Raw genomic sequence first — 17624 nt, 5'->3', positions numbered from 1 at the left:
AAAAAGTCTTCCTTCTCCTTTTCTTCCTCAGCTGTGAAGTGAGGTCAGGCCCAGAGTTCATCACAAGGTCCTATAGATTCTACCACAATAACACCTTCAAGGCCTACCAATTCTATTATGCTGGCAACCGCTGCACAAACCCCACCTACACCCTCATCATCCGGGGCAAGATCCGCCTGCGACAGGCCTCCTGGATCATCCGCGGGGGCACAGAAGCTGACTACCAGCTGCACAATGTCCAGGTCATCTGCCACACAGAGGCAGTTGCCGAGAGGCTCAGCCAGCTGGTGAACCACACGTGCCCCGGCTTTGTCCCCACCGGGGGCGCCTGGGTACAAGACGTGCCCTATGATCTGTGGCGGGAGGAGGATGGCTGTGAGTGCACCAGGGCTGTGAACTTCGCCATGCATGAGCTGCAGCTCCTCCGGGTGGAGAAGCAGTACCTGCAGCACCATCTGGACCGCCTGGTGGAGGAGCTCTTCCTCGGCGACATCCACACCGATGCCTCCCAGAGGACGTTCTACCGTCCTTCCAGTTACCAGCCTCCCCTGCAGAATGCCAAGGTACCTGGCAGCTGACTGCCCTCTGAGCCATGCGGCCTCCTCTCTGTGAAGTAGAATGAGGGACCTAAAGGCCTGTTGTATCAGTGGGGTCAAAGGTGACCCATGAGAGTGAGAGCTGACTCATGGAGGGAGGCACTGCTGGGAGGTAAGAGGACTCCTAGAGAACTTCTTGGGGAGGGACACAGAGCCAGAATTGGAAACCTAGTTGGCCACCAACTTTCCCTTGTGGGGCCTCGATTTTCCTGTTTGATGCGGGTGTTGGTACTGACAGTGGTGGTGTGGTAGGGGCTCAGGTGGTTGTCTTAGAAAATTCCTAAAGCTTCTTTCAGCTCCTGCACTCTAGGAACCTCTTCTGTGCTTCTAAGAAGAGAGCAGGAAGGAAATATGGAGATGTTCTAACCAAACTTGAGAAAGACACGCAAGCATAGAGGTGATCCCAGCCTTGGAGGAGGTCGGGAGGCGCCAGAGAGGGATGCAGCAGTGCTGTCTGCATATGGCCATTGACCTCATGAAGATCTTCCACCCACATTACTGTTTTCAGTCTTCACAATGACTCTCTGAGGCAGATATTACTATCCTCTTAGGCAGAAGATTCTGCTTAAGAGGCAACTAAGATTCAAGGGGTTAGTCTCCTGCCCATGGTCACCCGGTGTATTTCAGTGCCAGAACTTGAACCCAACCCTCTTTCTCTAGACCTCACATTTGACTAAATGAAATGTAGTCCCTATGATCAGAAGGGAAGGTGGAAGGAGGCAGGAAATAATTAAAACCTTATAACGGTCTTTTCTTGAATGATAGGCTAATAATTGTATTTGGAATTCACAGAGTATTTCCTTCCCACGGGCTCAGAACCCGTGTCAACATGTAATACAGTTGTTTCCACTGTAGAAGTTCGGGGAGCTGGAGGCAGGGAGGGCGTGCGGGATTCTGATCATGGTGGGCCAAGGTGGCAGGCTTTAGAGTGGCTCCCACCATCAGATTGGCTTTTCTGGAATCCTTTCTGGAACAGCAATTTTCAGTGCAGGGCCCTGAGTGACTTTTGTTTGGCAGTTTGTTTGTTTGTTGTTGTTTGTTTTTTAATCTTTTTTTCTTCTTAGTCCTTGAGCTCAATTCATGACTGGTGGAAAGATCATAGTACTTCTCCTGCTAAAGCCCACTCAGTGTTATATTTTTATCTGTGTTATTGTAAGCTCAAGTAATACAAGTTACCCTTACTGTAACTGGGAAATCTGCTGAGGAAGCCCACTTGATGGAGGCTGCTTCCTCTGGACACGGCTGGTCAGGGACGGTCTCGACTGTGAGGTGAGGCCGCCTGAGGGCTGAGGACCAAGGGCCCCAGACCTGGTGCTCCCTGGGCTCCCTGCATGCGGGTGGCTCACCAGCACTGCTCAGAATGCAACTGGGGGTCATTCCAGTAGACAGCAGGAGCCAGGTCCACTGTGTTCAGAGGTGCTGAGGAGGAAAAGTTGAGTCAGGGAAGTGAGCAAGAGGGCGCTGTTCATGCCCACTTCGAGACATCCTCTCAGGATGGGTGAAGTGGGGAAGCCACAGCTCTGCCCGGCACACACATTGATGCACAGGCATCAAGAGGAGAATCTTCCATAGGGTGGCACCTAGGCGAGGGCCTGGTTTCTGGGAAAACAGAGCAATAACAGGCTCCCAGTTCCATCACGGGACCTTTCCAGTTGGTAGTGTTATCCAGAGTTTGTGTTGAATGCTGCAGCTAAGTAGTACTTTTCTTGAAATCTCTGGTGTGTGATAGCAGCAGGGGAAAGGGGATTTTCATGCATACGTTTGGCTTCCTCTGCATACATTCTAGCCAACTTTTAAATTATCTCTGGTGATGTGAGGTAAGAACGTCATGAATAAAAATGGTCCACAGATAATCCTAAAAACTCATGCGAGCCAAGAGCACCAGCCCCTGTTTCACCCTGAACCTTTTTGAAGATCTGCTAAGCCAGCAGAGCCCTTTTCATCCCTGTTCACCCTGCAGGGGAGACTCTAATGAATAGCAAAACAGCCTAGACTCAGGGGTAGTGAGGCGAGGGGCTGAGGAAAGAGGAAGGAGGAAGGCTAAGTTGCTCCAGGAGGAGGCAGGGTATAGCTCTGGAACCTGGGCTGGAGTCAGGACCCCTTTCTCCTGCTCCATCCCTGACCTTGGGCTGGTGGCTATCACACACTCAGGTTCAGATTATGTTTCCTCACCTGCAGATGCCCATGTAGGTTCTTTGATCTCTTAATCTCTTTTTAGGACTCTGAAAAAAATAAGTGAACTGTAACCATTTTCTTTTCTCACTCCCCGTCTCTTCTCCCTCAAACTCACTGTTGTACTTCTGGCATGGCTTTTTTAGAAAGTCTAAAAGGTAAAATCAATATTCCTAATACTTGTAGCTCCAGATGATTCTGTCCTCCCTCTCCTGGTTCTGTAGGAGGGAATTCTCCTTCTGGTCAGCGTCTTCCCCTGAACAGAGCCTGTCTGTTGGGAGAGCAAAGGCATACAGTTGTGGCTCCAGAAGGAAAAATGTCTTGAGAGTGAGTTATTAACATTGGCATGGGGATTAAGGATGAGAGTTGCAAGGCTTACCTTAGAATTTTTATAAACAAAAAAGTCGAAGAGGTTTATTTATTTAAGACTGTCTGGATAAATTGGCAAGAATATAGACTTGGAGATGGTAGCGAATTCTGAAATTCAGTTCTACTGTGTTCATCAGCTGTGGGGCATCAGTAGTGTTATCTAACCTCTTGTAACCTTAGTTTTTCTTTTTTATAAAATGGTAAAAATGGAAGGATCAATTGGGTTAATCTGAAGAAAAGACACCTCACCAAAGTTCCCTTCTCCCCGGACCTGGAGTAAGTAACCTTCTGGCCACATGGCTCCCAGAGGAATGAGAATGACAGCTGACCGGGGCATCAAAGTGTTTACTGATGCCTAGCTATGAAACCTTTCCTCCCATTTTGTCCTCCCTCTTCTTCTAAGGCAGTGGGAACATTTACCCAGCTTAAGAAGTAAACTCTTGAAACCCTACGCCGGATTCCCTCATTAAAGATCCTTGAGCCTTAGATACTATCTAAGATGTACTGTTAAGTTAAAAAAGAAAAAGAAAAAAAAGGAAGGTACAGAATTGCATGAAAAGTATGATACCATTGTGTAAAACTAATCATAAAAGACGAAAAGCTTACAAAGGAATCAGTATTTCTGGAAAAGTGCATCAAGATTGCCTCTGATGAAGAGGACTGGGGGACAGTCTGACAGAGACTTGTCACTATACCTTTTTGTACTTTTTGCAATTTGTGCCATGATCTTATATAAACACAATCACCACACAAAATTAAAATAAAATTTTAAAAAGTACGACTCTAAGGCTCAGAGGAGTGTAGTGGCCACAGATGAAGGTGGCGGCAGGGCTGGGAAGAGAACACGGGCAGGAGTCCAGGGCCCGGCATGTGCTCTCCACCACCTGGACTGCCAGCTGGGTGGCTGAAGAGGTCCTTCGAAGGCCAGAATCTGAGGTCTGAGTGGCTCCGGGAGCTGAAAGGGCCCGTTCTTCTCTGTTGTCCCTGGCATTGTACATCTTGGCCTGCAGTGTGCAGCAGAGCCTTCCGGAAGTTTTTAGATCCTTCCCCAGGACAGCTATGAGAAGGAGTAAATGGACGTGACCCTTGGTGCTTTTCCAGGCACCAAATGCAAAGCCCCAGGTGCTCCGTGCCCCATGGGCCTGTGGGAAGGGGGCGGGGCTGGGAGCGCATCCGGAAGACCGCAGGCCCCCGCCACCCCCTTTTTGAACTCCTTGCCTTTCCTAATTGCCAGTCCATAGAGACCTGGCTGAAAATTATTTTAAATGCTAAATTGAGTTTGAAACCACTAGTCTCAGCCCTTCTGGAAACGGGACACCATATAAAAATAGAAACTTAAAATCATCTTGTTTTTCTAAGCTTTATACAGCTTTGCTGTGAGGTACAGAGTCCTTTGGCAAATAAATTATGTTTGAAGAGAATCAGGTGTGCTGGGAGGATTCTTTCAGGATCAAATTGGCTACTCTTCATTTAAAAAAAAAAAAAAATCAAAGCCACCTAAAATAACCCTGAGAGAAGATGCTATGCCTGAATTGAGTTTAACATCCAGGAAGCAATTACCCCCTGCCTAGATTCATGTGCAGTTGAAGGGTTAGCAAGGTACTTTTTTTCCCGTGGTAGAATCAAATAGTAATTAAAAGCAAATGATTGCTGGGGTCGTTGGCAACACCAGAGCCTCAGGATCAGACTTGTTAGCAAACGAAATTGGTCTTTCTCCAAAATCCTGCACTGATTGAGCCACAGGGTCGTAAATCAAAGGGTCTGTCAGAAAACCAGACAACTTTCCCCAAGCCATGTATCTTAAATATTCTACCCCAGCATGCTTACAGCAGTGGGGCTGCACGTTGGAGGAAGAAAAACACCAAACGTTTTTAAGAGTAGCTGGGCACTGTAAGTGAAGAAGGAATTACTCGTGCTCTTTCTTTTCTGAATTCTGTAGAAACCTCTAGACTTTGACCGAATGAGCAGTTGTTTCTGAGGGATCTTGCTTTTCCAATCTTTTCAGAGTATGTGAAAAACGCAGCTTAACTGTGAGACTTTCTGATATCTGTGACATCAGAGGCATTTTGGACCAGCTGGCATGGGCAGTGGACTTTTCAGCCCAGCTCCAGGAGACAGGTCTGCAGCAGGAAGGGGTCTCTTCTTAGGCCTGCGCTTGGTATGGCTCCGGAGGGGTGGGGTGGTGACTAGGTGTCGCCTGGGTAACAGCAGAAGGAGCCAGGTGTTACTTGGAAGAATTTGAGTCCCTTCTCCTTTGTCAGTGTAGGGAAAGGAGGGGGTTTGCAGAGGTGGTGGAGATGAAAGAGCTGGGAGAGGACCAGAGGTTCAGGGAGTCACGACCTAAAACGGTTTCAGATGCCTGTCTTTCATTAAGGGTGGATCCTAAGGAAAATGGTGATCCTGCTTGCGGGGGCTGGGCATTTTAACTATAAGGCAGCAAATATTGCTTGTTATACGAAATTGGGGTTGGATGATGTGGTCTTGATTCTGAATGCTTGCTTGTAGGGACATTTTATGTGGGCCGGGGTATGAAGTGTCACACGATTGCTGCACTATTCAGATGCTGGCATACACTTTTATTACAGAAACAGTTATGTTTCTTGATTCCAGAGTATTTCAGCAGATAAACAGGCATGCAAGGTTTCTTTAGTTAAGGAGTTAGCAGACCAGGAAATACTTCTTGTCGGGGGCAATACAAGTGGTAAACATTTTATTCCTTAAAAGGCGAGAAAGCAGAGAGAGCAGAGTGAAAACCTGAGCAAGCAGTAATTCAACCATTCAGAAAGTCGGTATTAAGTTCCTACTGTGGGAGTACTGGCTTCACACTGCAGAGAGAGAGGACAAGGAGAAACAGGCCAAACTATGGGTGGGGTCTGCTGCATTTACAGCATATTTAATTGTTAACATGAATCTGCTTTAATTATTTACATGAATTTTAATTAATAGAAGAAACAGACAAGTGATAAATAAATAAAAATTTTCTTCTGAAACCATTTTTTTCTTCTGAAACCATTTTAAAGTCATTTCTGTTAAAGAACCAGCAGATTATTGTTGTCTTTATCTAGCTGTTGAGTCTATGCATAGTGTGTAGAAGCAAGGTGGAGGCCAAATTATCTTTTGTATGATTTGCTGATACTTCATAAAACAACAACAAAAAACCTTTGTGAGCTAACTTCTTAGATTCTAAACTTCTTAGAAAACCCATTTCTGGATATATAGTATTGCTCCTGAGGGCAGACAGACTACCAGCTTCTGGAAGTGGCCCCTCAAACTGCACTTAAAGAGACCCAACACGTTTGGTCATGGCAATACACCCTACATCCTTCAGAATGTGGAATCATCATGATCCCTTTAAGTGATGAAAATGAGCCTGAGATCATAAACTCTCAGGATCCCAGATCTGAGGAGCACCTCAAGAGGCCCCTCCCACCAGGTGATCAGCTCTCATTGTTTGAGATAAATGCTGCCCTACTCTATTTATATTTTTAAATATCCAACGACATGTTTCTATCAATCATTCTATCAGTTCAGAACCTTTATCATACCAACTGCATTCTCCTATATGTCATGGGAAATATGAAAAAGAGAGCACATTGTTCTTGGACTCAGCTCATAATGAAATAGAGTAGATCCAAGAAGGATATACATGTAAGAATACCTACAGTAGAAATTTAATCAAACACATGGTGAATTGTAGTTAGAAAAAGTTTTCAGCGGCGATCATTGGCCATGGCAAATTTCTTCCTGAGAAACAATATGTTTTTATCCAATGGAACAAGACTCTATGAAAGGAACTTTCCATCCTCTATTCTCATTTCTCCTCCTCCTTGAACAAAACTCTTAGCCCAAGAAATGTTTTATTCATCCTCCTTCTCTAGTTGATCTATTCACAACAAGTTCATATCAAGTCATTTCTTCCATTCTGGGAAGACATTGGAAACAAGTGGATACTGTCAGCAAATGTTGTTGACAAACCAGTTCTCCAGAAATAAATATTGGCAGGAAACAGGAGGAAGCCTGAAGAATCCCTATCAGTCATTGGCCAGAGAAGACCTTTTCCAGAGACTGGAGTCCTTCATAGGGAGACATATGTTCTTTGCAGGACCTCAGCCTAAGAAGCAGCCCAGGGCCATGAATTAACACTCAGCAAGCCCCAAGACCAAATTATGTTCCAGTTTCTCCTTTCAGCTTATAAAGTCACCTGGGCCACATTACTCCCTTTCTCTGTGCCTTGGTGGCTTCATCTGTAAAGTATACCTATGGTCTCTTTTGGAGGTTGTAAACTTAAGTATTTGAACTTCCTCAGAATCAAATACCCTGTTTTTGCAAGCTGTGGTTATTTAACATGTTACCAGGACTCTGAGAAGGAATCAGAAGGGAGAGTGGGCACTCTTTGCCTAGAACATTGCTCACTTACAAAGTTTAAGGTTGATTTTTAGAATAAGCTTGATTTTTTTAAAGAGATTAATTAATTATCTAAGGATCTTCCCCCCTGCCCCACCCCTTTGAAATTAAAACTTTTTATAGTTGGTGCAAAGAATAGCAACAAGGAAACATGTTTTGGTCCCTCTACTTTAACCTTCAGAGCTTCCGTGTACAGAAACCCTGACTTTAAAATAGCCTTTTCTGAGATTCATAGGAAGGGAGTGATGTAAAAAGCCCAATTGGCAGGCCTGGATGCTGACAGCTTCTCGGGTGAGAATCATGTGTCAGAGCATGGACCAAAAAAAAAAAAAGAGCAACTTCATAAGGCAGACGATATTCTATAGTACAAATCACTCTTCGTGTTGAAAAACTGTTCCCATTTATTAATCTTGAAAGGCTACTTACTGTTTAAGAAAAGCATCTTGGAAAAGAGAAACATGAGAGCCAATATAATTTGTAAGCTTTAATTTCTGCTTTCCATAGTTATTCCTGGGTTTATTCAAGCCAGGGGTGGCGGAAATTAAAAGTACAAATTAGTGTTGTTTTTCTTTTTTTTTTTTTTTAATTTGTCTACAAAACAGAAAGGTGTTTCCCTTACCCAGCTATAGCTAAACTGTCCCCATGTTGACAATATTCACAGAAGGGCCAAAGAGCCCACCCTTGTTTACGACATCTTGATTTCTTATTGGCAGCAAAAGGGTTAAAAAGTATCTAATGAGCTCACTGAGAACAACAACAATACTGTTAACAAATGGGCAAAGGATATGAATAGACATTTCTCCAAAGATATACAAATAGTTTATGAGCACATGAAAAGATGCTCAACATCACTGATCATTAGGGTAATATAAATCAAAACTACAATGGGATACCACCTTATACTCACTAGAATGGCTATTAGGAAAAAAAGAAAATAATTGTTGGGGAGAACGGAGAGAAACTGGAACCCTTGCGCACTGCTGGTGGGATGGTAAAATAGTGCAGCTGCTGTGTAGATGGTATGGCAGTTCTTTAAAAAGTTAAACATAGAACTGCCATGTGATCTGGCAGTTCCACTTCTGAGTATATATATGCTCAAGAGAATTGAAAATAGGGTTTGGAATAGATTGTATACCTATGCTCGTAGTATCATTATTCACAGTAACCAAAGAGTAGACACAACCCAAGTATCTATCGATAGATGAATAAAAAACAAAATGCGATATATACATGCAATGGAATACTATTCAACCTTAAAAAGGAAGGGAATTCTGTGTAGTATGCTACACCATGGATGAACCTCAAAGATATACTATGTGAAATAAGTCAGTATTTAAAATGGCAAATACTATATGATCCCACTTATTTGAGGTACCTAGAGTAGTCAGGTTCGTAGTGGCAGAAAGTAGAATGGTGGTTCTGCAGGGCTGAGTGGTGGGAGGAAGGGGAGGTACTGTTTAATCTATGCTGAGATTCAGTGTGGGAATGTGAAAAGGTTCTCGAGATGGGTGGTGGCGGCTGCACGACAGTGTGAATGTACTTCGTACCATTGAACTGTACACTTAAGATGGTCAAGATGTTAAGTTTTACATTACACATATTTACCACAATAAAATAACATAACATTGGTAGTTTAGGAATTTGGCAAGACCGATCAAGGCCTAAGGCCAGGTTCCCTCCCCTAAATTCTCACATTACCCAACTGGTAGATGGCAAGCTTCCCCAGAATTATCGGACTTGCTTTGTCTGCTGGGGAACAGAAACACCTCAGCTCAGGACCATCATGCACCTGAAACAACCACAGTTCATCTCAGAACTCAGGACCCCACGCTGCTCTTCTTAAAGGAGAATACCTCATGAACACCAGATGCTACCACGCTGTACGTGGCACCTTTCTGGAGCAGCTGGGGCCCGAGAGCTGTGCCCACCTCCCCTCACTGAGCCTGTAACTTGTCTGATCTAAGAAGCTCCGTGGACAGTTCCCTGAATTGATACTGGCATTGGAGGAAACAAACATCTCTTCAGGGATTGAGACTCATACTTTCTTAGAATGGCTAGAAATGAAGTGGTCACAATTGATGTTTTTAAATTCCCAAATTAGAGATAGCAAAGCAGGTTGTGAATAGGAGGAAGAGGAAGTGGAAGCTGGGTTGGCATATGATAGACAGTCCACTTGGTCTGTTTAGAATCTGCTCAGAGAGCATGTGGAGCAGTAGCAGCCTGCCAGCTGGCGAGCTCCAATCAGAGTAGCATGGAGCTCTTTGTGGGTAATTTGGAAGCTGCCTGACCTGTGCTCCTTGAGGGTCCTCTCTCTCTTTCCAGGGCCATCTCCTGCAGAGCTGAGTGTCCTTGCTAACAGACACCAGCACCAGAACACTGCTGTCCTGTCTGTGAAATTTCAGAGATTTGAATCTGAGTACAGGGCTGGTTTCACTCCAACCACGTAGGGCAGGGGCTGGGGAGCAGGTACAGTCTGATAAACGTGCTGATCATGATGAAGAATGAAGGGGCTTCTTCCTGGGTTTGGGAGCTAATATGTTACACCTAAATCATACTAACTTCCCACCCCAGATTTTGAGTATCAGAACCCCTTATAGGGAAAAAAGATTGAGAAATATACCTCCTGGTAGTTTACTAAGAAAATGTATAATGATAAAATTACTTAATTTGGTGATGCTTTCTTTTAACTAAATTTGTATCTTATTCACCCTAATGTGCATTTGAAAGATAGCGACACATATAGTAGGGGACATGCCATTTATTTAGTATTCCTCAAAGTGCAGTGCAAGCATGTGTGCGAGCATGTGACCTCACGCCCTGCTCTGCTACCCTGAGAAACCTCTCCCCGCAGGGCTTCTGGGTACACGGAGTGGGAACCACCTTAATCTACTGCTCATTTATTGCAGCAATTATACAAGTAAGTATAACATTCCCTATTCTATATATGAGCACAGTGAAACATAAAGAGATTAATAACGTATCCAAGGACACCAGCTGCTCAGCTGTAGTCACTGCCGAAAGCGTGGACCTAGCACATGGCTTTCAGGACCTGGCTGGAACCATCTATTCCTATGCAGTTAAGCACTGCCCTAGTGGACTGTTAAGGTTTTCTTCCCTCTCCATTTCCTCGCTACAGCTTTCAGACAGCAGCTTGCTACTGACCTCGGGCTGCTGGGCAGTGTCTTCCATGTACCCCTAGAGCCCTTTGTAGGAAACCATAGACCCACAAATGCAACCGGACCCAGGTCAGTGAGTCCTCCACCTTCATCTCACCCTGTCCTGTCAGCAGAGGAAGCCTTCTCTCCCATGGATTACAATTCTAGGTTCATCTGATGAACACAGCAACACGTGGGTGAGCACTGAGTTCTCTTGGGAGGAGAATATAGAGGGCTGGCAGCTGGAAGGCCCACTTCTCCCCTGCTTTCCTGCTCTCCGAGATGACTGAATATTTAACTGAACCTCAGCCACAGCAATGTCACATTGAGTCAGTGCTGGACTTGAAAATCTTTGGAGATTTGGATTTCTGACTTTAGAAAACAAGTGGATGCCTTCCCAGAGTGCCTGCCCACTAGCAAGCCACTGCAGTGCATGGACCCCTGGGTGGGGGCATGAAGGGTGGGGGTCCATGAGCTGGCCACCGGGGTGCTGAGCCTCAACTGTCAGCTCTACCGTAGCACTGATTAGATTTGAGTTATGCTTCTAGCATGGCCAGTGCCTATTAATCCAGCTGGCTTTACAGCTCTCTGTGTGGGAGGGAAAACAGCAGAGAGAGATGGTCCCCACATCTAGAGGAGGCAGGTCCTGGCTCACAGGTATCCTGTGACTTAGGTCAAATAGCCGGGCAGTATGGCCAAGAACCCAGCTTTACTATCCTCCTGACTTTTAACTTTTTTGTAAGCCCTGAGCCTTCTGGGCCACCAGCATTTATGTGGCTGACAGATTCTGGCCACTCTACTTAGAGTAGGTTTTCTAAGCCACAAATCTAGACAGCCCTTGGTCCGGGGTCTGTGTTAATGCTATAAATATAATGTTATAAGAGGTGCTCCCGAAAGACTGAGAGGCAGCTATCTTTCACTCATTAAATGGCTTAAAGCTATAAAGCAAGAAGACTATGAAGAGCCCATCAACTTCCAAACCCCGAGGCCAGCAGACACCAGTGGATGACAGGTGTGCCTGCCAAGTCACAGAGGCTCTGCTCTTACCTTCTTGGCGGTTTCCTTTGCTCCCTCCTTTGAAAGAACTTTTGCCTCTAATCACTAAACATCTCCCTTTCTCATCCTCAGCAATTGGATACTGTGTTTTCTTTTTTAAATTTTGTGTTTCATAATTGTTTTTAATGAAAAATATCTAATTGTAGCAACATACACAGAACATAAAATTTACCATCTTAACCATTTTTAGGTGTACAGTTAAGTGGTATTAAGTACATTCATGTTCTTGTGTAACCATCACCATCATCCATCTACAGAACTTTTTTGTTTACTTCAACTGAAACTGTACTCATTAGACACTAACTTCTCATTTCCCCTCCCCCCAGTCCCTGACAACCACTATTCTACTTCCTATTCCTGTGAGTTTGACTACTCTAGGTACTTCATATAAGTGGAATCACACAGTATTTGTCCTTTTTGTGTCCAGCTTATTTCACTTAGCATAATGACCTCAAGATTCATCTATGTTGTAGCATGTGTTAGAATTTCCTTGCTTTTTTAGATTGAATAATATTTTATTGTATGGATATACCACATGTGGTTTATCCATTTGTCCGTCAGTATACATTGGGTTGTTTCCATGTTTCGTCTCTTGTGAATAATACGGCTATGAACATGGGTGAAAATATATCTCTTTGAGACCCTGGTTTCAATTTTGAGGGTGTAAATTAGAAATGGAATTGCTGGATCATATAGTAATTCTTTCTCATAGCAGCTGCACCATTTTACATTCCCACCAGTAGTGCATACACAAGGATTCTGATCCGTCCACATTTTTGTCAACACTTATTTTCTGTTTATTTTTATTTTTATTTTATTATTTTTTAATAATAGCCATCCTAATGTGTGTGAGGTGATGCCAGCCTTTCTTTATGAAAAAGTGTTCAGCACATGTAATAGGATTCTAAAGAGAGTCTATATCACAGCTAAAATATTTAGGCACATTTCTAATATCAGCCAAACACATCGTGTGTACACATGCACACATACCCTGTCTGTGCCCCATGGCACAGTTCTAGGTGCCTCTTGGTACCCAGATCACAAATGGCAGTGGCCAGGTGCCTCGCCCACTGCTATGTAGTGAACCCCATTTGCAGAAAGCACATGACATTTTGAAGGTCACTCTTGAAGGCAGAAGTCTCTCCTTATGTTTGTTTCTTCTTTTAATTTATTTTTAATGTATTTTTTAATTTTTAGATTGTAGTTGACAAGTGTTTGTTTCTTGACTGCAGAACCATGACCATGCCTGCATAGCCTGTCGCATCATCCACCGGTCAGACGAGCACCGCCCGCCCCTGCTGCCCCCCAAGGCAGACCTGACCGTCGGCCTGCATGGCGAGTGGGTGAGCCAGCGCTGCGAGGTTCGGCCCGAAGTCCTCTTCCTCACGCGCCACTTCACCTTCCACGACAACAACAACACCTGGGAAGGGCATTACTACCACTACTCTGACCCCGTCTGCAAGCACCCCACCTTCACCATCTACGCCAAGGGCCGCTATAGCCGGGGCGTGCACTCCTCTAGGGTCCTGGGAGGGACGGAGTTTGTATTCAAAGGTAGGGCTCCTGCCTCAGATCCCAGTGTAACAGCCCAACAGGTGAGGGACAGTGAGCAGTTTTGTGACATTTTTTTGTTGAAGTAGAACCTGAGGGCAGGGGCCTGTTTTTTGCTGGAGATTTTGAGCAAGAGGTTATGGAGTACTTCCTATCCCAGGGTCATCATTCGCATTAGCCTCTGAGCTCCTTTCTGTGCAGAGCAGGGCCCGACAGTGTGGGCGGCTCGGCCTGCAGGCCATGCTGCCATGGAGCCCACACCACTGTGCACGGTGTCAGGTGTGGTCCAGGACTTACTAGGAAAGAAATCTCAGGTCTGCATGTTTTCTTTTTTTTGTGCAGCTCATGGCAGATTCTGAGCTACTTCTGTGCTAACATCATATTTACTGCAAGCACTGTACTCTCTTTAGTGGATAGTAAAGAGCAGATATTAGTTATACCTCAGGACCTCAGAGTCATCACTTCCAAAGCTGAGTTTGTCTTGCACCAAGTTGTCATGTGCTCAGAGATCAGAGGTTTGGGATACATAATGAGCAAGGAAGGTAAGAGATAAGATTGGCTGAGGTACTATCAGGAAAGGAGGTCTCATGGTCTCTATGTCTAGATTTCTTTTTAAAGCGTGTACATCTTTATAAGATGGTGTGAGCTTGGTCATGGCCAAGAGGGATTGCCTGGACGCTGGGTGTGACCCCTTTCAGGATAGAATTTGTTGTTTCAGTTTATTTAGTATAAAGTATTTCTACTAATACAGGTTAAGTCCTAGGGTGTCTTAGCCTTCCTCTTAGAAAGGAAGATTTGTTCCAGGAAGAATGGAGCTTTGATAGTTGTAGCTGAGAGAACCATCATTTTTGTCTGATTTCACCCCAAGGCTCTCGTACTGTACACAGAACACAGTCCCCTGGGAGGGCCTTCTACAGGTGCTGGAATTTGTATGTAATACATTTACCCATATTTTTGTTCCTTTTACTTGCCTGACTTATGGGCCAATATTAATTTATAAGACTTCTAAGTAGTATAGGTTTTGACAACAAATCTATTTTAAAACTTTAAGACCTTTTCATAAAAATAAAATTCCAGTTTTATTGAATATTTTTTCCATCGAAAAGAATGTCACCAAAGATAACTCCTTGGAGACACTTTGTGTGAAAGTTTGATTACATTATAACAAGTGCGATCAATTGCAATCTGGGCTCAGCATTTATATGCCAAATGTAGTAGTTTTTTTCTAATCACACCTGCAGTTCGTCCGTGTGATCTTCATTCAGAGCAACACGTTGGTCTTTCTAGCTGACGACGATTTCATGAAGGCTGCAGTCAGATGGGTGGGTGTAAGGGCTGGTTGTGAAACAGGAGGCCTTGTGGAGATGGGGTGCTGCCTGCAATGCTCTGTGGGCTTTCTGTACTGCACGCCCCCTCCCTTAGAGTCACGGTGCTGTCTTCTCTCTTATGCAGTGAATCACATGAAGGTCACCCCCATGGACGCGGCCACAGCCTCACTCCTCAACGTCTTCAATGGGAATGAGTGTGGCGCCGAGGGCTCCTGGCAAGTGGGCATCCAGCAGGATGTGACCCACACCAATGGCTGCGTGGCTCTGGGAATCAAACTACCTCACACAGAGTATGAGATCTTCAAAATGGAACAGGATGCTCGTGGCCGCTATCTACTGTTCAACGGCCAGAGGCCCAGTGATGGATCCAGTCCAGACAGGCCCGAGAAGAGAGCCACATCCTATCAGATGCCCTTAGTCCAGTGCGCTTCCTCTGTGCCCAGACCCGAGGACTTCTCCGACGACCACAGGGCTCACCAGTACGGGAGCCGGGCACCTGGGAGGAGCCCTCGTCCCTGGTTCCTTGCTATGCTCACCTGCCTTTTGACTCTGCTGCACTGGAATGTCCTCAGATAGAAATTTTAAAAAGTTATATTTTTCCAAACCAGATTCCTTACAATTTACAGATTTTTTTTCTTAGGAAAAGAAAAGAGACTTCTTCCAATGCACTTGAGTGCCTGAGAACTGTCATTTTTTTTTCCTTCTCTGCCCCACCCTCCCTGCCAGCCTGAGTCAGGAGCAGCACTATTTGAAGTTTCTGCTTTAACTCTGTACAGTCGGGTCCCTGGCCTGGGCGCCTTCATAATAGTGATTGCACTTTAAGATCACAGAGCATTTTGGTCTAGTGTGTGTAGTAGAGGGAGCAGGGTGAGAGCTGTCCTCTTCTTTTCTTCCTCTTAATTATTATTATATTTCTGAGTTGAACTTAGAAGAAACAGATAACCAGCTACACTTTTTCCTGCCATTTTACCTTGATTGCTTCCTGTCCTTCTTTGAAACTGTTTTCCTTTCCGAGTTTTACAACCTGGAATCCAGAATTGGTTTGAGACTGTGATCAAGACACCGTTTAATAATAAAGCAGAGACTTGGGTGTCGATATGTACATAGGAAAAGACACCCAGTTTCACTTAACCACCTTGACAGACTGCAAAAAAGGACAATTCAAACTTTCAAATGTTGAGTGGAAAACTACCTGTAATTAAAGTTTCAGAATAATTTAAACTATTGTTTTAGACTGTTGGGAAAGAAATGATGGTTAAATGCTGGTTCCTGGGAGGTTGGGGAATGCACGCTGTTTTCCTACCTGCTTGGGAAACAGGGGTGGCCCAGCAAATATCAAAAGCAGTCCTATTACCAGACAGATAGGAGCAGCACGGGATGGTGACCGTGTGGTAAGTGCCACATGACTGATAAAGTGCCCATTGGTTCCATCATTTCCTCTTCATGGGACCATTGTCTGGACTTATGCTGGATATGATCAAGGGTGAGCAGATGGCACTTCACTCTGGCATCTCTGCCACCTTAAAGATGAATACTCAGAGACCATGCTTTGGTGTTTAAAGGCCCGGCTATTTAAAGAAAGTGCAGTGTGGGCTTCCAAGCAGGGGGCTCCATTAGACCCTCGACTTGTGTGAAACCCAGGCTTTGTGTACCATCTCATTACCCGCCGACATGCCAGCTTGACTCAGTTTCTGTCCTGCCATTGCCTTGGCTCTGTCACTGCAGAGAGTCTCAGGGTCACCTTACACACACTATATGAGCTTCTTTCTCACAGACATTGGTAGCGTGCATGAGTCATGTCTGCCCATTACTTTGGATTATTACAAATGGTGCTATCTGAACACCAAGTGTCATTGCCAGTAGACTGATAGAGTGAACTGGTGAGCAACTACAGTCCTGGATGTGGCTAAAAGTGAATGTGGAAACCATGCTGGAGGTCAAGAGTTATACTTGTATTTAAGAAATAAATTTATGAAATGCTATAACATTCGATGTGGTGTTAAGTTATAAGGATGGCATGCAGTATCAAAGTGCTTTATCTTTAGATTATATTTTAAGTTGTGGTGCATACTGAGGAGGTTTATTCAAATAAAAATACTAATTTAATGTCTGCCAAGTTTAATAAACAATGATGTCAAAAATACTCCCACAAGACACATTTTACCTGTGGACCTATTTAATTAATACTAATGCTATCTTTAAAGGATATAATAAAGTTATGTGAAAACCTATGTACACTGCTAAAGAATACCTCAGTGATTTACTCTGAAAGTAGTAGATGTATAGCCACTCACCTAGACTTAGCTATTCACACTTCTAAAATGTGCACTGCATATTAATGTGTACGCACATGTACATAAACCTACATATATAGATATGTATAATACATGATGTATATTATATATACACTATAAATATATCTTAGGGATGACATGAAATATACATGGTCATATCTCTTTTTAAGGTACTATAAATAATTACAGAAAATGACCAATATATTTTATTCACATATTAGTAACACAGATTTATGTCTATTGGTTGCTTTATCAGTCATTTATATCACATCTTATTTTAACAATAAGCATCTCTAAAAGTAAGCCCCCCATGTATCCCATGAAAATTTGTATTCCAGGTGATTTCCTATCACCTTGAAGAAACATAGTCTATTTTTAAGAGTCATTCAGGTTTGAGAAGTCAGGAGGTTGAACTTAAGGCCAAGATGCTATCTCTGAGGAAGGTATGACTGAGTCTAGAATATTCCATACAAGCTTAAAATACTCCATAATAAGCACTCAGGTGCCGACAAATCTACCCCTAAGTTAGTAGCAGGTAGTTCTACTTGTAAATACAAGGTTTGGGAAACGTAGTAAGTAAAGGAGGGCTCTTCTCGACTTCACTGGCCTGCTGGAACTAGACTTCTCTTCCTGGGTAGCAGGTTGAAAACGGTCAGGATCAGAAAGTTGTTCCTTGGTCAACGATAAAATTTAGATGTG

At 44.1% G+C, this 17624-nt stretch overlaps 1 protein-coding gene across 1 annotated transcript in view; it reads left to right on the top strand.

Moving 5' to 3' along the window:
- APCDD1 (APC down-regulated 1) overlaps positions 1-15852 on the top strand; it is a 31665-nt gene extending 15813 nt beyond the window's left edge. The window contains exons 3-5 of the mRNA XM_016119895.2: positions 32-563; positions 12985-13306; positions 14756-15852. Coding sequence (XP_015975381.1) covers positions 32-563; positions 12985-13306; positions 14756-15207 — 1306 coding nt within the window. The 3' untranslated portion in view covers positions 15208-15852. The remainder of the gene's footprint in view (positions 1-31; positions 564-12984; positions 13307-14755) is intronic.
- The last annotated feature ends 1772 nt before the right edge of the window (positions 15853-17624 follow it).

This window comes from Rousettus aegyptiacus, unplaced genomic scaffold (genome assembly GCF_014176215.1).
Source record: "Rousettus aegyptiacus isolate mRouAeg1 unplaced genomic scaffold, mRouAeg1.p scaffold_m13_p_12, whole genome shotgun sequence".
NCBI lineage: Eukaryota > Metazoa > Chordata > Mammalia > Chiroptera > Pteropodidae > Rousettus > Rousettus aegyptiacus.
Note: the sequence above shows the minus strand (reverse complement) of the source record. Positions and strands in the feature narration are given on the sequence as shown.